This window comes from Crocodylus porosus, unplaced genomic scaffold (assembly GCF_001723895.1).
Source record: "Crocodylus porosus isolate Cpor-Errol unplaced genomic scaffold, CroPor_comp1, whole genome shotgun sequence".
In the NCBI taxonomy this organism is placed as follows: Eukaryota; Metazoa; Chordata; order Crocodylia; family Crocodylidae; genus Crocodylus; species Crocodylus porosus.
This window is the reverse complement of record NW_017728912.1, coordinates 6,788,519-6,810,631: the sequence shown is the minus strand read 5'-3', so window position 1 is coordinate 6,810,631 and position 22,113 is coordinate 6,788,519. Positions and strand designations below refer to the sequence as shown.

Genomic DNA, 22,113 nt, shown 5'->3' with positions numbered 1-22,113 from the left:
GTCCAGTTCTGGGCGCCACACTTCAAGAGGGATCTGGACAGCATGGAGAGGATCCAGAGGAGGGCCACTCGTATGATCAGGGGACAACAGGGCAGGCCTTATGAGGAGAGGCTATGGGACCTGAACCTGCTCAGCCTCCAAAAGAGAAGGCTGAGGGGGGGATCTTGTGGCCTGTTATAAACTAGTCAGGGGGAGATCAGCAGGCATTGGGGGAGTGACTGTTCCCCCCGAGCACCACCAGGAATGACCAGGAATAACGGTCACAAGCTGGCAGAGGGTAGGTTTAGGTTAGCTATCAGGAGGCGTTACTTCACGGTCAGGGCGGCTAGGGCCTGGAACCGGCTTCCAAGAGAAGTGGTGCAGGCTTCTACCCTGGAGGCGTTTAAGAGGAGGTTAGATGAACATCTTGCTGGGGTCGTTTGACCCCAGTATTCTTTCTTGCCACAGCAGGGGGTCGGACTAGATGATCTGCTCAGGTCCCTTCTGACCCTAGAAACTATGAAACTATGAAACCTTCAAATTTTACTTCATTCATGTATTGTGTATACCCAATACCTAATTTTAAAATTCAGTACTCATAATCTAGGTGTCATGCTGAGAAGACTGATTTGCATAAAAGCTGAACCCCTTGTTAGTCAAGAGATTTACTCCATAAGTAAAATTCAGAATCCTATCACATAATAAAATATTTATTTTCTAAAAAGTTATTTTTCACTTCTGTCAGCATCATGGCCTTAACAACACACCGAAAAGCAAAGTAAATAATCAGTAATGATATTATTAAAGGGAAGGGAGCCATTTCACATACAAGTGTTTGCAAAGAAAAAACAAACCAAAAGACAACAACAACAGGGACATGCAAAACAAATGCAGAGAAAAAACTGAAAATGGATGTTGACCCTTGAGGGAGAGGGGTTAGTTTTCAAATCCAAGCTGAACTGCAGGATTTAAGATTTTGAAGACACAGCTTGTACACTGAGCACATTTGGTACAGGAATCACCAAAACCACAAAAGGGAATTTTTACAAACATCTTCAAGGTGAATCTTCTTCCCACTACTCATTAATATTTGCCTTTTCCTTTTATATCTGTAATGCTAAAACCCAAGTCCAGGCACTTCCTTCCAATCTTGGGCTAATGTAAATTTTCCTGCCTTAGCATTTACTTTATCCATGCAAATGCATCAAAAATTACCAAGATGACCTTCCTAGTTTATTACTCTAATTACAACATCCCCTTCTCAGATGCCTAGCACTGGTTTTCATTTCACCACTGCATCAATAATAAGATGTTTCCACCTTATCTTTACAGTCATTTACAACTTAATGCTTCACTATTTATTTTCTTAATCTCTTATTGTACCTCACCCCAAAAACAGTGCTAGACTTCATTTTCCATTTTTGCTAGATTTCTTATGTACAACCCCAAGGTTTCTTCTTGGCAAACAGTTATGCATGAAATACCTTGAATCAATCCATAGCACTCATGCCAGTAGAAGTGAACCATGAGGACAAGTTGCATATTGTCAGTTGCCAAAAAAAAAAAAAAAAAGATAGCTAACATTTTTGTTTACGTACATTAAGGTACACTATAAAATATACTGAATAATATTCAAACACCTGTAAAATAGAAAAAGCACCTGACCACAAGGCAAAATTAATCTACTTGTTGTTTCAGGTTTCTTGCCCTCCACACACCAAGCAATTCCTGGTGTTGACTCACTTCAGTAGAATTGCTCTTTTTCAGGTTAAAGAGCAAGAAGAGATTATCCAGAATTCTCTGGCTGTCTCATAGAAGAATAGCATATTTCCTTAAAACTGAAAGCCACCTTTTGATTTAAAATGGTGCAATTCAAAGATTAATGTTATCCCACAGCACAAAAGCCAACAGGCTCTGCAGGCTTTCAAGTTTTTTTTGACTCAACCTTCAAAATTTCACTGATCCTTTTAAACCAAAGCATTTATTTCCAATTATTCTAAAAATACAAAAGAATGGAGACGACACTTACATGACTGCTTTAACTGCTCATCTGCCTTTTGTGGATAAATTGGATGCCAAGTATAGTCAATTGTGAACATAACGCTTGGTACCGTCCAGCATTCAACCCATCCAGCCCTTTCCAAAAGATAAGATACAGTTTTAACAAAGAACAAGTATTTCAAATAATTAGTTCCTACTGAATAGGGGTGAACATAAGTTCTACTGATAAATGAATTATACAAGGAGTCAATATATATTTTATAAAGTAATAACACGTACTCCTCTTGAGTAACATTCCTCCATTTGGGCTTGCTTGTTTTTTGACCGCTTTGACATTCAGCCGAAATACAAGATTCAGGACTTATTTTATTAGGCTGGCAATCTTTTACCAACATGAAGAGAGAATATTTACTAGGATGGCAATCTGGTAGAAATAAATGGAGATCTACATCTTCCCCCTACAAAGAAACAAAAGGAAAGGTTATATAATTCCATTGATAAAAAGAGCTCAAAGTGCTATTTGTACACTGTATTAATCAATACAACTTTTTTTCTCAACCTGGGATTATTCCAGATCCTAGAGACTGTGGCATGCCTGGCTGCCCTGGGGCCCCTCTACACATTCAGGTAAAAAGCATGATAGGATCTAATGCATGATCTGCACAATTGCATCTCCTGCCATGCCACATAAGCATGGCAGGAGGTGCAACTGTGGGATCCAGTAACAGCTCCCACATTTCTCTCCTTTAAAGGAGAAAAATCACATTCTTCTGCAGCAGACAGAAAACCTGGATCCCTGGTGAACAGACGGGCAAGGGCCTGCCTCCTCTCATAATAAAGTTTAATATGAAGATTCATAAGATATGCAACATTTAACATGAGAAATTAGAAACAAAATCAACAACAATTATTGGTTGTTCAACATTTTCTAATTCAACATACTTCATTCAAAGAATGTTATGTTTTAGGTGAACTAACTGAACAAAATGCAGTCTTTTTGGAAGTTTGGCAGTGAAAACTAATAAAGTTATCATCAATAACCTTGTATTACTCTTCATTAAGAGATTTCTTAACGATGAAGAAAAACACTGTTCAAATTACACAAACACAACTAAGTTGCATGCAATCAGCTTTGCTTTTTAATAACGTTTTTGGATTTGTAAATATTTTTACAGTATGCTTTTTATATAAAGTAAGGCAAATAGTTAAACAGCAAATTAAAACCTTAATTTTTAACATAAAATGCAGGGATTTAGCCAAAACGATTCCCTTAATGCTAAATGGATATCATCTAGATAAATACCAACAAAACAAAATGCCTGTATGGATGTTAGAGCTATTAAAAATCCATGTTAAAACTGCTCATGTTGCAAAGTAAGCACTCAAAAGTTAAAAAGTACAAAAAGTAAGTTTGCCTGAGTAATTTCATTTCAGTCCCACTGTGCACATATGATGACAATGTTTAGGTCTTTCTGCAGCTTTCAACATTCCTTTTTTCCTTGATATTCCATATAGAACCCTATGATTTTTTAAAACATGTCATAACAAACCTTACACTAAATACAAAAGCATTAGTTTCTGTATTGGTGTTTTTACAGTGCTTTAACAATCGCACCCAAAACATTAAGGCTCTAGGGACAGACAGTAAAAAGGCTGAGCCTAAAATTGATTCAATCTTTGCAGGTTAGTATACCCTGCCTAGGCTGAACCAGTTTGTAACTGCACAGATATCCCAGACATGAAGGCACATGCCTGAAGGGGCTCAGGCTAAAGCTGGGGGGTGCTAGAGCAGCCCTCCCTTCCCTTCCCCACTACTGAGCTGAGGGGGGGCATGTGGCCAGGCCCCACAGGACACTCTGATTAACCCAGCACAGAACTGATACCAATATGTATCACCCCATTAAGAAAAACAAAGGGACATTATCTGTTGATTCTGCCTGTTGATTCATCATGGACCATAGCCATCATGTGGTCAGCTAGCTAATACAGAGACACTTCTCCATAAGGCAGACGGAAGGGAGGAATTCCTGCCTAGCAGGGAGTGGTGAGTGACAGGCCGGGAGCAAAAAGCTCTTCTTAAACAGCTTTTCCAAGGAAGGACATTAAGCTACCTGTTAATTAGCTCCAAAAGCCTGGTCTTCCACAGCATGGACTGTAGCCAGCACATGGTCTGCTAGCTAATGTTGAGGTGTCTGCTGAAGTCATAGGGGAGGGGGAAATCTGGCAAATCAGTTAAGTCTGATACTACATTCAACCAGGTTCATCTCCAACCAGTTTCAGCCATTTTCAAACTGGTTTATGTGCACTGAATATCTGTTTTATTACAGGTTTAAATCACCTTCTGATCACTTAAAATAGTTTGTGTGTAATGTCTGTCCCTAGCCTAAGTGCACAGAGTGTACCCTCAGCAAGTTTATTCAGCTATTCAGCACTGGTGAGGCCGCATCTGGAATAGTGTGTCCAGTTCTGGGCCCCTCACTACAGAAAGGATATGGACAAACTGAAGCAAGTCCAGTGGAGGGCAACAAAAATGGTTAGGGGGCTGAGGCACATGACTTCTGAGGAGAGGCTGAGGGAACTGGGCTTATTTAGTCTACAGAAGACTGAGATGGGATTTAATATCAACCTTTAACTACCTGCAGGGTGGTTCCAGAGGATCTGAAGTGCAGCTGAACTGTTCTCAGTGGTGGCAGATGACAGAACAAGGAGCAATGGTCTCAAGTTGCAGAAGGGAAGTTTAGGTTAGATATTAGGAAAAACTCTCATTAGGAGGGTCATACACCACTGAAACAGGACACCCAGAAAGGTGGGGGAATCTTCATTCTTGGAGGTTTTTAAGACTCGGCTAGACAAAGCCTTGGCTGGGATGATCTAGCTGGGAATGGTCCTGCTTTGAGCAGGGGGTTGGACCAGATGACCTCCTGAGGTCCCTTCCAACACTAATTTTCTGATTCTATATTCAAGAAACTACTTTTCACAACCTACCTATGAGATTAGGTCTTGTAACTCTTATTTTACAGCTCAGATGCTCAGGCAAAGATTGTGGTCAAAACCTAAAAAGCGTGCATTCATTTTGTATGCCAAACTTTAAGTACCTGGGATGTGATTTTTCAGAGTATTTAGCCTTATAAAGCGCAAATGTTCAAAGCATAGCTCAAATCAACTTCACCTGCATTTCTCAGCATTTACTGCATCTATAAATACAGCCCCAAACAGCTCTGGGTAAGCAACCAGAAAGTGATGCTCAAATAAGAAGTGGTCAAGTTGGAACATTTTATTTTAAATGACTTGCACAGTATCACACTATGGCAGAGGGAGATATAGTTATCAAATTCAACTTTGTGCCTTCCTTTTCCCTAACCCCTAGAAGCATTCCTACGGCCCTGTCAACCTCTGCAATTAGGAAAGCAGAAGTGTTATAGATAACTGCCTGATTTACTGCATAACACTCCTACACTCCCAGAGCATCGTCCACCCAATGCAAAAAATACCATGTTATCATTAAATTAAAAATGTATTATTCAACAGCAAGAGGCAAGAAACATGGTTGTACAGGTTTACTTCCTTGACAACTTAAGATAAATTTTCAAAAGGCGGCAAAAGGCATTTCCCTGAGACAAGTGCAACCTCCCAGCTAAACTTAAGTGCCTATAATAAAAAAGAGGTATCAAATCTTTTCAGAGTGAGAAAGTTCCAACATGGGCAAAGCATCATATTTCCCCCAATCCCACTCTCAGAAACTTCTGAAACTTTACCAAAAAATTCAGCTTGAGGCAGACACCTGGTATGGAAAACTTAATCCAACTAATTACAATTTAGCATAATTATGAACAACTGAAAACAGGACCTTACAACAGACATTATTAAAATATTACTTGTAAATGATGCTACCAGCCCACAACAGCAAGAAGACTGAAGCAACACAAGACAAGACATCTCATATACAAACTGAAGTTAATATCCTGTGGCAGAACCAATTTTCAAACAACAGCCACATTGACATTTTTAACGAGAAAATTTTACCCTAGGATGATCTCTTGAGATCATAGGAGGGGGTCAGAAAAGAAAAATAATTTCAAAATGGAATCTTAATTTCACATGTGAAACATCTTAGTTGCTTAGTGGCAGGGGGTTAATGTTTCCAAAATGCCTTGAGCTACACAATCCTAAAAGGTCCTTTTTCAGCATATGGGATTCTCTTTCATTGGCATGGGATAGGTTTGTCAAAAGGATTAAAAACAGTAAAACTGGAACAGCTTGTAAGAGGATGTGTTGAAGAAGGTAAGAAAAGAATTCATTATGGACCCTTACAGCTAGATCATGAGGGAAGGTAATGGAAGGAACTGCTCCTCTCAGCCAGGAGGAAACATGGTGTATGTGCCTGAGACAAGGATTAGGGAAAGCAGAAAGTAATAAAATAGGAAACATTCTTGCATATTGAGAAATGCCATGCAGCTTCTATGATTAGTATGCATAAGATTACACTTACCCTTAAAGAGAATCTAGTATTGCATGTGGTTGGAACAAAGTCAGTGAAAGGTAGAGAGAATACAATGTTTAATGTTTCCCCACAGGCTGCCAGATAAACTATGAGAAAAGAGAAAATAAATTCACATGGAAGCTTGTTATATTAAAAGTCTTTCCATTATAGCCAGTACTTAAACATCCTATCTACTACATTTTGGATCTAAACTAATTTTAATAGTACTCAATCCCATAACAAACAAAGTTTTCAGATAATATAAAGGAAAGAATTAATTTTAAATTAAGTTAATGGTAAAATAAAAGAACCTTAGCTTCATAGTTGTTAGAGGCTGGAAGGGACCTCTCGAGATCTCAGGTCCAGCCCCCTGCGCTCAGGCAGGAATCCTTCCCTGTCTTTGGGAAGCTTGTACCCTCTGCATTATGATGATTGTTTTGTTTATAAAAAGGCATTCTACTTCAGTGAAATGTTCCTTCAAAATCCACAAAAGTTACCAGAAAAAACCCAAACATCACACCTACTGCCTCATTATTCTTCTCTTTCCTATAATATATAAAAGCTCTTTTTGCTAATAAAATACTCAAAAAATGTGCACCAGGTCCATCATATATTCTAAAGTACTGAATTTTATTTTAAAAGCATGTGGAAAATCAAGTGTTTTCCACAAATCAACTTGATTTTTGACATAGAATTTCAGCACAAAAAGGGCAAAGTCATTATCCATAAAACTATAAGGAACCAAGAGGTTTGGGGCAAAAAGCTCTGTGTTCTAAAATACACCTTTTGCAATTGGCTTAGTTCTTGAAAAGTAGTTCTAATTCTGATTTGAATAAAAAAGAGGAACAAGTTTCCAATGCATTATATTTCAATATCATTTTTCCAAAATCGTTCTGGAATTTTCTATTTCCAAGCACAGGTTAAAAACAAGTTTACCATAAAAGAATTAAAATCTAAGTGGTGTAGTGAAAGAAATGGTAATGCTGTACTTCTCTCTCATCAGAGATTCAAGAGCCCTCAAGAGTAAAATCCAAGTCAATGCATAAAGTCCCCCAGTAGCATGCATTTGTTCTTACGCAACAAGGACCACATACTTCAGGATGTCTGGGATTTAACAGTGGTGAATATTTCTAAAGCCTTACATTATTGCCAGGAAAATGCACATAGTTGGCTGCCTATACAACCAAAAGGCAGTATCCATTTTTAATGGTGTAAAACATTTTTTTTTCTTTAAAAAAAGAAAATCTCACCGTTTTCTTGTTGTTTGGTAGAACAGTCAATCCAATTGTGTTGATTTGCTGCCCAAATCATTTCAAACTGATGAAACATTACTTTAAAATTCCATGTATAGGGAACAAACGAGAAAATATCTGGAGCATTGTCACTGGACCAGTCTTGAATCAAATCTAAAATGACACAAAATTAAAAAGAGACAAATTGACTTCAATTGACTAGGTTGGATTCATTTATTAACCTTGGCTTTCTGTACAGCTCACAAGTTTAAGCTACATACTTGTTCTTGCAAATGTCTATCCTAAAATTTTTTAAAAAGGAATAAAAATGGCCAAGAGCAATTCTTGCCCAAAGTTTCCACATATTTACTGTACAGTGACTTTTCTTCACTAACATTTTTATGAACTAGGCTATCACAGAAGTTCTGGAACGGGAAAGCCAATAAAATGCAATACGTTATTTCAGAATATACAATAATGTACTTTAAATTTTCTGTTTTCTGCTACAGGTAAATTTCAGAAATGAAAAACAAAACAGGATTACTTTAAAAAGCAAATCAGGCCAGATTCTCAGATATCATCATTTTAGGTTTAACTTCAAAGAAAATACTTTTCTTCAAAGAAACATACATTTGTTTACATTAGCTGAGAAGCTCAGCCAGTACATTTTTGTCATCAAAGAATATTTCATTTGTATATTAATATGACCAGTAACATGGAACGAATGCTTTCTTTTGCACAAAGCAAAATGAAACGACTGTTTAGAAATACTAAAAGACTGAAAGCATATTAAGGTATAAGTGGAAACTGAATTGAAAAATAATTACATAGGATAAAATAGGAAGCATGATGCTGATCATACTTATCATACAACAAGCCCAAAGCTTCAGACAGAGGTCACAGCACCTATTCCATGACCAAACCAGCAGCAATTACATGAGGTTGACATCTTTTAAATCAACAGCAACAGAGAAACACACATCTTCCAGACACTTGAAGAAATTTTTATTATGACGAATAATCAGAAACCTACTTAATCTGACATTTTTATTCAATTTATTAAGAGATATATGGTTTTAGCAATGAGGGGGTGTGGTGATTGCTTTTCAGTCCCAAATCTGTTTTAACAATTACAGTAGGATATCAATTATACAGCCAAAATTCCCATAGACGTCAATGGAGTTTTACACAACTAGCAAAAAAGGACTGGCAAATCAATTAATGGCTCCCAGGTATATTCACTGTTATACTTTCCCCTTTTACTGAGTTTCATCTTATAGTTAAAATCCTAGTGAGGGAATTAGCTTTAGATAACAGTCACCTAGATGAATATGGCAGATAGCTCCTACAACTGAAATTATCAGCCAAAAAATCCATACATCAGATAAAACTTGGAATTCTCATTTTAATAAATTTAAAATATGAAAAGCCACCAACAATATAGGACAATAAAATGGTAGGAAGAATTCCTTTGAGATTTAAATAATTTCTAAGGACTGTTCAAGCAAAAATTGTTTTAAGCAAAATGGCCAAACATCCATGTGCTTTGTGTTCTTTGTGGAAGAAATTATTCAGTGCGTCTAGTCAAACACAAAAACAAAGTAACTTACGCAATTAATGGGAATTCAAATTTAGGATTTCTTGTTCAAAAGGTCATTCACTTTTTTTGACATGCAACTATGTAAATGGTAAGGCCACCTCAGACTAACCCAAGAAAGAAACTGTTTATGGATTATCAGTGGTGTTATCAAGTTTGTAGGACTGAACAAGGAGCAGTGGTCTCAAATTGCAGCAAGGGAAGTTTAGGTTAAATATTAGGAAAAACTCTCACAAGGAAGATAGCGAAGCACTGGAAGAAGAAGTTGTCTATATAGGTTGTGGAATCTTCATATCTGGAGGTTAAGACCAGGCTAGACAAAGCCTTGGTTGGGATGATATAGTTGGACTAGATAACCTCCTGAGCATCCCTCCAACCTGAATTTTCTATGATTCTATGACATATGTTATGACATGTGTTTTACATAATGTAAATGCATCACTTCTACCAGACCTTGGACAAGAGCCAGGTTCAAATTTAGGGTTTAAACACCAACCATAGAAAAGAAGTTTGGATGTCAGTAAGAGGTTTGCAGATTATCAGTTAAAAATAAATAAACAATCTTGGGTTGGCAGCCCTGCTTGACTGCAACAATGGTTTTACATCCCGTTTCCCCCAACAAAGGGGTCCCCTACTCACTCCCACATCCCCCTAACCACATCCTTCACCTTTCTGCCTCTCTGCACAGACTTATCCCCACAAGCCCCACTCCCTCAATACACCCCCAAAGGAGGACTGTCCATCTAACTGCCTCCCCTCACATTAGAGGCAGATGGGTTGAAGCATCAGCACCAGTATCAGCATATGGCTGGAGATTGAGGAAGGAGCTACAGAGTCCCATGAACTACAAAGCCTGGATAAGAGCTCTCTTCAGGGTGCTACACCCCCACTCAGACACCAGGTGGTGCTGCTGTGCTCTGTGGTTCAACACTGCCTCCAGCTTCTTTCCCAACACAGAGCTTCAACTCAAGCTCCAATGGCTACATGTTCTTCTGGGTAACTTTTTTTTTTGTTTAACAAAGTTTATGGACAGGTGTTTTTACCCAGGCTTTTTTATGGAGTGTCCATACATTTACGCATAGTTGATAATCCTGGGCCACCTGCATTTGTTAAACAACATTACATCCCCCTCCAACAGGCTTGAAAAATAACAATAAAGTATTTGCCAAACATACATATTCCAAAAGCTAAATATTTAGACACTAATGAAATATGATAGTTACCTGTAAAGAAGCTTTTCTGAGCAAAAATAAAGTGATATGTTGCTTTGTAAACTTCAAGTTCACATTGCCATGTCTGAGGCATGTTCCATATCCGTGGGTAGCTGGCATTGATCTGAAACTGTGAACAAGACACTAAAGCATCAGTTTCTTAAAACATGGCAATGTGTGAACACTGCTGAGATAAAAGAATAAACATGTACTTTGGTGAATAATTAAAATAATTTTTCCTGCTGGGGTGAACAGAAGGCCACCCAGTTTCTTCATAAATTTACATTCTCTCCCTGTCCCCTCATAATGTGGCTGAAGGTCAACTGTCACCTTACTTATTTGTTTGGGAACTTCTACTAGAAATTTTGTACGTAAGCAAGGTTTCTGCCAGGTAGACAAACCATGACATCCTCCAAATACATGCAATTGTTTCAACTAATGTATTTATATAGTGTTCTAAGCTGGGCTATTAAATGGCTCTCTCTCTCCTGTTAAAAGTCATTCATACTAATGAGGAAAGAAAGGTAAACTATAGCATATGGATTTTAGTAGAACTTAACAACTGGAAAATCCATTTTAAATTGCACAGTTTTGTCCAGACTTAAATGTCTCTCAGTTTACTAAAAATGCTTTGTAGTATATTCTTCTAAGATATTTGCATCTCAGCAAAAGCAGAACTCATTACAGCACTCTGCTATTAAATCTTTGCTAAGAACTGGGAAGAATCTGTGAACAAGTCAGTTATGAATGCAAACTCAGATTGGGCCCAAAACCTGCAAGACAAATTGCTGCATATATTTACAAAGTGCATCCACTGATTTCAATGGACTTATTCAAGTGTAAGAGTTTTTGCAGAATTATAAACTACATATGTTTCTTTATGCACTGCACTACCATGCATATTTGAAGAGCATTTTTATGCAACTTATATACATGTGGGTACATTAAACTAAGGTGTGCAGCCTTGTGCTTAATACTCTATACCAGTGCTTCTCAAATGAAGTGCCATGGGGCCCCCAAAGAGGTGGTGCAGTGGCAGCGGCCATATAAAACTGCCCTGCGTGCTCCCCCTACACTATGGCTGTCTAAACCAGCCTGAAGCAGGCCAAAAAGCTGCCTTGTATGTCATGCAGCTCTTTCTGATCCTTCCCCCACCCCAACATTCCTGCCTGAAACAGAAGCAGGTAAAACTGCATCATCCACTTGTGTTTCTGAGAAGAGCATTGGGGGTGCGAGGCTAGAAAGTGCTGCACAGCACAAATCAGTTCCTGCCTGCTTTAGGCTGATCAAAACCCTAATACAGAAGGAGTGTATACACATGGCACAGCCCTACCTAGACTGGCTTTGCAGCATAGTGCAGTCTTACCACCGTTGCACAGCCCTTCCCAGCAGCAGAAACCAGCTAAGCAGCACTCAAGTAAACAGGGGAGCACCAACAGATTCCTCTGGGGTGCCAGGGGTATCACCACATTCAAAAATGTGGTAGAGAGGTGTCTTGACCCTGAAAAGGTTGAGAACCATTGCTCCATACTTACAGCTAACATTTCTGTTTCTAAGAGAGTCCGGTACTGCATACTGCTAGTAGCATCAACATGTAAAAGCTGTCCTTTAATTGTAGGGGAGTAACCTAGCAAACAGAGAAAACAAGTAATATGATGGCACCTCCTGTTATAAAATTTTTTTGAATTACTGTCAAAAAGCACGAGTTGCACAAAATTTTAACAAGCAAAATCAAAACAAAAATTAACAAACAAAACAAACACAAATTATTTTAACAAACTTCATAAGCTGTCTCAGTAGCCTAGCAATAACAACAAAATATGTCAAGGAGGCAATTAATACTATGACACTTCAGTTCAGTCATTTATTAGCCAGATGACAAAGGCTTAAGATGACAAAGAGACAGTATGGTCTGGAAAGGCAAGATGGTTTTTGCACCACAACTTGCGCTGCAGCTTTATGGTTGGCTCAGGATACATATGTTTAAAGTTACAACTCTGGGTAAGTCACAGACCTGTCACTCAATTATCCATTGGTAAAATGGGGATAAAAGCATTTCCCTACGACATAGTAGGTCTTGAAAACATAAGCATGTTATATTTTACAGTCCCGTTCTTTTGGAATCCACCCCTAAATGCACAACCCTGAAGTTCCGAATTGGCATATCCCAAGACAAGAGATTACAATCCAATTCTGAGCCTCTGATCAGGAATCAGGACTTGATCATTTTTGACATTTCACTGCTTAAGATGTTGTACATTAAAATCAGCACCTTTGAGAAATATGTATATTCTAACATATAAAGAAACAAAGAATACTATGCAAATAAATAAACATTTCTGCTATTAGAGAAAAAGTTACCTATTCAAATTATTTAACACCAAGTACCTAAAAATATCTTTAGCCTTCAAAACACGGTAGAACTATAAAGGTGGAAGGATGAGAGATACAGTATGTTTAAGAGTACACAGAAAGAACTGTGGTCATAACAATAACGGAAGTTATATAACTGACTACAAAGCATCTCTCTGCTACAAAAAGTACCACCATCAGAAAGTTAGCTGTATTATATAATGCAGCTAAGTAAGAAGTAGTTTGAGAGCAGGCAACCCCTCAAAATCATAAGAGCTTAGTAATCACATGATAATGTATTTAAAAACGTTTCCTTACTAACTATTTTGACATACAGAACCAGATCCCTTGCTCTCTCCTCCAAAGATGACACTGGCCCTAACTCTCTCTGAACTCGCACCATTTTCTGAGGTTTAAGCAGTAAATTCTAACTCAGAAACAGACATCAAATATCACAAAACGATCAATTTTAAATTACTTCTTGGAACTTATTTATTGCTTATGTGGCCCTGAAGGAAAACCCTACATCCTAATGCTTGATGTCCCTCTATTGAGAACCCCTCCTATTAAATGGTGAAAAGTTAAATAAGCCCCATCTACTAAAACAAGCCAGGAGAACATTAAACAATTTACTGCACAGCTTCAACATTGGCCCAGAGGGTAAATCAATCCAAAAAAAAATCTCTATAGCTCCAATTTTGTAACTAGTCTGACTTTCTTGGACATCTCCGACTAGGCTGATATTCCATTAATTGATTTTTTTAATTAGATTAGAGATATTCTAGAAAAAACCTGTTATGTTAATTACACTGAAAAATGTTCCTTCCTTTTTGTATTGATAAAAGCTATGTAATATGCTAAAATATAAATAAAATAAAATTAATTTGATTTGATTTGATTTAAAAAGGCTTGCTTTGAGTACACAGGCTCAGTTACTGCAATATCAGCAAGGACTTTGCAAGATTTAAACCTGTGAAGTGTTTGAGATTCTGTAATGAAAGGCAAAAACTACGTGAACAAATTCTCACTGTTCCTTTACCTGGAAATGGAGGTCTGTCTATAGCCATAAAGGGGAAAAGTTATCTTAGTCTATCCTCAATCACGTGGATTAATGCTTTTCTTTACACTTGTCTTCAGAATGCAAATTAAATCTTAGCCTTATCAACTTACCATTTTCACCTACTGTCATGGGAATATTTATTTCCAAATATGAGCCTGCTCCAACATTTACATGTACAGCATTAGTTTCCTACCCATAGGAAAGAAAAAAATATATATTATTTTTCATTTCTCATCTCCCAGCATATGCCGTGCTCCTCTAAATCATTATTCATGTTTAAATAGGATTGAAGAGAACAAACTAGCTAACTACGGTCCTCCTTGCCTTAAAAGTGTATTAAAAGTTAATGAGCTATGTACATACAATGAAGTTAATGGCATACATTTACCATTTCTGAGACTTGACAAGTACTGATTTAGGATAATGAGTAGGCTACACAAGATTATCCTGGCCTGATGAATAGAGAAGCTGAAGAGTGGGGTTGCCTTTCTGGCTTTCACCTTCTCGGTTATAGAAAGTGTTGAGCAGGGTTCAGTTTATACACGCTGGAAGGTAGGTAATACTGCCACCCTGCATCAGCTTTAAATTCTAAGGCCCTGGAAAGACATAACACCTGCAGCTCTACAAGTACTATGCTACTCAAAGGACTACAAAAATGTACTGCTACAGCTCTTCTCCTTTACTGAAACAAACCTAAGGCCCCGGGCTAAGCTGGAGCACTATAAAATCACCAGGACGCCATATAATAGCATTCTCTCCAGCCAGGGGCTTCAATGGAGGGTCACTCAGCCCCATGACTCCACTTCCCCCCAGTTTTCAATAAGAGGAGTAAGCACATGCTGACCTGAGGAATACAAGGATGACAGCTGAGCACCCAGGCAGAGCTCATAAACTACCCATCCCACTCTCCCTCCCCACCTTGGAGGTGCAGTAAGGGAGAAAAGCAGAGCACTGTCGGATGAACAGACCTATAATTCACAGGTGTAACCTGTAGTGCTACAAAATGAAGCGCTACAGAGAAGTTGCTATTTCATCCCATAACATTTCTGTAGTGCTTCTGCCATTTTGTAACACTACAGGGAGCATGTATATCTGTTTGCTTGACCACATAGCACTACAACTATTATGCCTGCCCAGGGCCTAATTCTTTCAGTTTTGAGGAAACCCCTCTCCTTTATGGGCAACCCCCACCTAATGTAACAAGAAGCTTCATGACATAACATTTATATAGTTACACCTTCCCTACAAAGGAATATCCTAAGTATGTTACATGTTCCTTAATGTTTACAAGGAACTGAAAATAAGGTAACACTGAAACACAATATATTATTTGGTTGAAAGGGAGATTGTATAGCCTATGGACTTTTTGAACTTTTCATAATTCCATATACAGATTTCAGGAAGTGTTATGCAATAAGTTACCTATCCAAAAAGAAATCTCTCTAACTGCTCCCAACACAAACAAGAACATGCATAAATAAAACATGCCAGACAACTTTCCACAAAAGTCTTGAACCAATTTCTTTCTAGGCAATTTTTAATTATTTACCCTGTTTTTTGTAAAAAGCAAGTCAATGGTGGCATCTGCAATGATATTCATTCGTAGCTCAAAGGCAAGGATCTGCCTTGGTTTCCCAGGCTGAGCTATTTCTGAGACTTTCATAATTTGATAATCTGGTGGGAAGAAAAATTTCCACAAGCAATCCCTAAAAAACAAAAAGGAGAAAATCTGTTTGCAAACTGGGAAAGAGAACATTTTACTCAATTAAAAATGTATTTTCCACCACTCCGCCTTACTGGGAGGGTCCTTGAGTAGCTAGCAAATAGGTGAAAACAAGGCAGAGAATATTTGTTACAAAACATTAAATCTTCAAGACCCATCAGCAGTATCTTCATTCATGAAATCAAGCTCCCAAATATGAGCTGCTGAAACTCCCAGGAAATCAACTTTTTGATTGGTACTGGTAAAAGGCCAGATTATGAAGAAATGACCAGCGGGAAAAAAACATACTTCCAGAACACAAATTATAGTTTCCTACCAATTCATAATGTACTGTAGAAATAAAGTCATCACCTCATTTACGAAATCAGGATGAAAAAGATGGCAAAAGTACATTCTGTTTGTATACAAATATTTGGCATGAAGCCCAGAAAAACAGAGATCCATGCTATCTATGAATGTATTGTGTGTGGGAATGGGATCATGAAGTCCACATTTCTGCAATATTTTGAACAGAGCCAATAGCCACAAGAAACAAAACCAAGATTAATGAAGTATGGACAGCCAAACGTGTGGCTTAAGTAAAATGTCACTCAATGAACATAGGTCAAATTCCACATAAGGTTTTTAAAATCTGTGAGATCCTGTGAGAGTTACTCCCTTGGGGGAAAAAATGAAGATGAGAAAATATTTAAATGAAAATGCTCCTTTTCAATTCATTCAAGAATGACAGCTGCCTTAGATAAGAAAGAAAATTGATGTTTGAAAATTACCATATGCAGTTTTTGTTTGAAACACAGAAAAATGCCAGAGCTCATACAAATAGAATATAGATATTAAAGAGGGAAATTTTCTAAAGCACAAACTAGGAGCATAAATCCCATGGACTATGAAACTTCTTTATGTCACCTAGAATTTTTTTAAAACCATTTTTTACAGAAACGAAGAAATTAAAACCAAGCTATAAATACTTCCAGATAACAACCAATATTTTTAATCCTTCACTTGATAAGTGCATGTGCTCACCCTAACAACCATGCTGTCACCGTGGAGCAAATAAAATACAAGAAGTGCACTAAAGTCTATCACAGAGAAGACTTTCTTGATAGTACTGAAATATGTGAGATACGCTAGTTTCACATTCCTAGCAGATCACTGTGCTAGACAGGAAAATTTTCCTTTCACAGTACTGCAGGATACTATCCTTGGTCAAATCAGAACTAATAATTATGGCAAACAAAGTTTTTCGGGTAAATTTGCTATCTTTTATTAGACCAACTCAAATGGTTGGAAAAAATTCTTCGTAGCAAGCTTCCAGGTATAAATACCCTTCAACAGGCTGAGAAAGCATCTGTAGTTCATGTGCACTCTTCCTGGATAGAATGCATCTAATAAAAGATACCAGTTTTACCCAAAGAACTTTGTCTGCCTATGTTGTTAGACCAACGTGGCTACAACCTACACTCCTAATAATTATGGACATTCTGCCTGAACTAGTTAATTGCAGTAATTTCACTGCAGAATAAATGGTGGCCAAAAAGGTTAATTAGCATAGGATTCTTTTTAACACACATAGGAAGTAAAGTTAAGTTATTTCAGCATTACTTCATGGTAAGATCCTGCAGTAGGTATATTGGTGAGGCATTAATAACGAAAGTTCAGTCATGTTGGCCCAGGCACAGAATACACAAATGCCCAAGCAGGTTCTAACAGTGAACTAGAGCATGAAGAGAGGGAAGCACAGTTGCCCAAGGAAGTGCTTCTGGCCATTCTAAAGGTATGTTTGATTAAGTGAAACCTACTAAGTTGTCTACAGCTCCCAGCTGTAAGTAGGCAATAATGAATCAACAAGATGAGGCAACACATGGGCCTTGTTGAACAGCTGTAGCATACCCTTGCATAGGGAAATTATGAAAGCAACAGCCGTGGCTGCAACCAGCAGAGTTCCGACAGGAAGGATGGTTGGGGCGATGGTCTCCAGGCATCAGCCGGGGGCGGGGGCACTGGCCAGGCCCTACAGAGCTCGGCAGAGAGGCTGCAGTGCCTCCAGTGTTTGTTGCGTAGTTCACCTGTCCCTTTGCCTGGCGGGTTGTAAGTTTCTTTAGTTGTTCTGGCCGCCACCCGTCCCTACCATGTCTAGTGTGTCGTGCTGTTAATTTCCCCATGGAAGTCCCATGGGACAGCAGAGGGGGCTCTGCACCCTGCTTGGATCATCCCCGGGGGGGTGCTGCACCTGAGACCCACTATACGCACCTGGCTGCAACAGAGCAACTCACCCACCCAAAGCACCTTAAAATTTGAAAAGATTATAAATTTAAGTGCATGTACACACTCACACACTCTATATAGAGTTTTTCATAACAAAACAAAGCTATTTTATTAAATTAGTTTAAAAAAAATTTTAATTCCTCATTACCTCTTTGTATGCTCAAAGTCCTGCCAGCAGCTAATACCAAGCTTACCACATAAGCTCTAAATAACTGGTAGAACGTTATTTACTAAATATATAATAATTGCAAAATTAAGTCACCACACAAATTAGCATTTAGAACATTTTCAACAGAGTCAAGTATCGTTTCCAAACAGTAAGAAATACTCAAGATTAAAGATTGAAGATACAATTCAACACAATACCTCTGCCTGTCCGCCCAAGGTCCATAGTTGAAATCTGTTCCCTTCCCACAGACGATATCTAACCCCCAACATGGAGGCAGGTCTTGCAATTTGCTATCTTCATTGCTTGTTTCTCCATCATTACTTTCCTCTGCTTCCTCTGGTACAAGTCCTGTATTAACATAATACACCAAACAAATTATCAAAGGAACCAGCTTCTAATCACACAAAGAACACATGCCAAGTACAACACAATTAAATTATGCAGATATGTTTTACTCAAAATCACTGTAGTATATTAGCCATCACACAATTGAATAAAAATGAGAGGAAGAGCCAAGATATGGCTAAAAATAAACGTCCTTGGGATTTTCTAAAGTGACAGTCTCCCACTGCTCTAATTAAGTCAGTGGGATGTCAGGTTTAAAGTATAAACTTTTTTGGGGTAAGACTTGCTTTCTCTCTGTAAATGTTTGCATGCTTTCTCATAGGCATTTGAGTTCTGCTGGCAAAAGCCTAACCTTTTGCCACTCAAAATTATGCTGCCCAGAGAGAAAATTTAAGTCCTCTACTGACACACTTGCACCCATCCAAGTCTGCGCAGACAAATCATTATCTGTACTAGTACAAACAGTCCTCCATAAATCATTTCTTGGTGCCAAGGTCCCTAATGCAGTGATAGCTGTAGCTCAATTTTTACCACTATTGCCCATATACTACACTGATGAAAAGTGAGCACTTCTGGGCTCTAAACCCCCAGTGTATTTTCAACATGCCTCTTCCTGCTTGCCCATCTTTGTAAGCAGACACTATTTCAATGTAAAGCTTCAAGCTGCTGTCTGGTTCCGGAATGAAATCCAAGAACTTTTCACTCACATCTGACTGGGTAGAAGTAGGAGCAGTGAGCACACAGCTATGAAATACCCAGAAAAATAAAGAGGGCTATCAGACTTTGCAGGGGAGATGCAGAAACTGGGGTGGCAAAAGGAATGTATCCTAATGCTGGATTAAAAGGGAAGAAAATGCAATGGTTCTACCAAAAGCAACCAAAAAATTATGGGGTTGCCCCCAAAATGTTCTTGCTACTATGTGGACCAGCATGCCAGTCTTAACAGAGGCTCCATCAACAATTGACAAGTGACCCAGGACATTATTAAAAAGAGAATCCAAAGCTACACAGGGAAGGGACTCAAAGGATGAAGAGTCCATGTACTGCAACGACTTCTTAAAAGGAAGCTAAACACACAGGAGAAGGGGACTTAGGTCAACTTACTGCCTTCATTTTTTATTGAAAACAAAACAAAGCAAGAAAAAAAACAAAAACAAAAAAACCTTGCTTCACAGCCTTAACCAGTATATTCTTTTCTCCCCCACTCCACCACAGTCACAATTCCTGTATAAACAGAGCAAAGAAATTCTGTTTTGAAATTACTGATTTCTTTTGTTCTAACACTAGGAGGGAGAAAACAGAAAAAGTTCTTTTTGACTGATTAAAGTAACGCTAAATATATACTCTACCAGAAGCCTTCAATGCATTGAAAGGAAGAAATTTTATAGACAAAAAAAACCTAGTCATATAAAAAGCAATGCAAATAATGCAATTCCTTCAGAAGTAGAAAGGGAAATGCACTCACAGCAATGCCTAAACATTCCAATTTAAATATACTGAAAATACAGAAGACTTTGCCAACAATCTAGTACCTGGGTAAGGATGACATGATTTTCCAGACATGTTTTGGCAAACTACACCTAGTAAGTCTACTCCTCCACAAATGAATACATCTTAAATTGCAACACCCATACCTCACTATAGCAAGAAAATGGACTTCACCGAATCCATCTATTATACCCTGCATACTTCCCAGACCAGTGATCGTCAACAAGAGTGCTGCAGTATCCTGGGGTACCTTGAGATCCTGTCAAGGGTGCCACAGGACACTATGCAATGTTAGTTAACACAGTTAGGCATGCAAATATGATTCACATAATAAACCCAGAGATTTCAAATATGAATCCATAGTGTCAAAAACATTTTGACCTGCTGTGGTCCGACTTCTTTGCAACAAAATTGATCTATTTTTTCTATAGTCAAAAACTGAGTGAAAGTTTAGTTGGCATCTTCCGAGAGGTACCTTGGGTCTAATGAGAGGTTCTTCGATAGAGTTTAACAAGTTTGAGAACCACTGATCTAAACCATATTAATATTCATTATGAAGCAGGACAGATAGAAATGCATTCAAAACCTTATCTCCACTCAAAATATAAACCACCACTCTTTCTCTGCATTTCACCTGCAACTGTCTGCCTCTTTTTTTGCATGAATACAATGGGAAAATTTAATTTGAGCAGGACTGTCTCATTCTCATTCTCCCCTTCATTACTGGTTCAGAAGCTCTCTAATCCTTCCTACTTGGAAGTTAAATGAAGGAATGAATGAATGAATGAATGAGAAAACAGACAAACAAAAACTACCTTTCAGTATTTCAGAAAAACATTTGATACCAGTGATACCACTGAAGTTCTGGTATATTATACACAAACTACACAAATGGAATGACTATTTAATAAAAAAATATACCTGGTTCATCCATGTAATAATAGATGTCAACATCATTGGACTGCATTACCACAAAGCCTTCTCCCATTAACCTTGGTGGCCTGTTGTGGAGAAAGAATTGTGAGAACAAAAGTGAAAACATTTTTCTTTAGTTCAATCAAATAATTGAAGAAATCAAGGCAAGAATTTACAGTGCTAATATATGCCTGTTGAGCCTGGATAAAATTGTGGCATCAAGGAAAATCTCAAGCCCTAAAGTCCAGCGTTATAGTACAATTGTTCTACCTATCCTTTTATATAAGTGTGAATCCTGGACATCGACAAAGGCAAATGGAAATAGGCTGCAACTATTTGAAAACAAACCATTAAGGACAATATTTGGTACATTACAGGAAAACAGAATATGGAGGATATGACATAATCAAGAACTTATGGGCCTTTACCAAAAGACCTAATATCTTGAGCAAGATAAGAGCACAATGAATAAAATGTGCAGGGCATGTTGCAAGAACTGACAGAGAAAGCGTGTGTGCAGATTTTGGAAACCACACCTTGAGGAAGAGCAATGCTATAAGGGGAAAACAACATAAAATCTGATCTGGAAAGGATAGGCAAAGATGTGACAAGGTGGAAGGAGACTGTGAAAGATGGAAGGCTGTAGTTAAGGTAATTATAGACCCTCAATACCTGTGAAACCAAAGAAGGGTAAAGATTTCAAGTAATGCTATGTATAAGATTTTGGAAGCACTGGAGGGGGAGGGAGGGAGGGAGGGGAGTAGAAAGAGAGAGAAAATACATAGGTTAAACTCAGCTAAGCTCAGATGCAACACAGATACCTGAACTATATCAGAATCAATAAAACTTACATAAGCAGTAACTATGCCATTTTTAGAAATTGCATGTATACTGAAACTATGCGTACAGACTTCCAATAGTCTAATAACAGTACTACAAAACACCTGCAGGGTACTCAAACTTCAGAAAGGCCTCTGGCCGCTTGTCAGTCCTTTCCAGGGCTTTCAATGCTGTAAGAATAGTAGCCTACCTTTCTGTTGATAGCAGGTAATTCAAACACATACTTCTACAGTACCTTCTATCTCATGATCCAAGAGCACTTTATAGACACCAGTGAAGAAAGGCTCAAGAACACCCCAGAAGGCAGGTAAATATCCTATCACTATACAGGTTGCCCTTTATTTATATGCATTCTGTATATGCAGATTCCCTATTATGCAATAACCATTTTTAAACCCACGATTCATTTTATGAAAGATAAATTCGCTCTTATACAATTGGCACCCCCCCCCCCCC

General features: G+C 38.2%; 1 protein-coding gene across 1 annotated transcript in view; it reads right to left on the bottom strand.

Annotated features, from left to right (window-relative positions):
• Positions 1-22,113, bottom strand: part of KIAA1109 (KIAA1109 ortholog) — a 242,219-nt gene that overhangs the window by 153,697 nt on the left and 66,409 nt on the right. Inside the window, exons 8-17 of the mRNA XM_019533955.1 lie at positions 20,824-20,903; positions 18,267-18,417; positions 15,462-15,618; positions 14,023-14,101; positions 12,036-12,127; positions 10,513-10,630; positions 7,711-7,866; positions 6,470-6,567; positions 2,260-2,438; positions 2,009-2,115 (exon numbers count right to left, since the gene is read on the bottom strand). Of these exons, the coding sequence (XP_019389500.1) occupies positions 2,009-2,115; positions 2,260-2,438; positions 6,470-6,567; positions 7,711-7,866; positions 10,513-10,630; positions 12,036-12,127; positions 14,023-14,101; positions 15,462-15,618; positions 18,267-18,417; positions 20,824-20,903 (1,217 nt within the window). The remainder of the gene's footprint in view (positions 1-2,008; positions 2,116-2,259; positions 2,439-6,469; positions 6,568-7,710; positions 7,867-10,512; positions 10,631-12,035; positions 12,128-14,022; positions 14,102-15,461; positions 15,619-18,266; positions 18,418-20,823; positions 20,904-22,113) is intronic.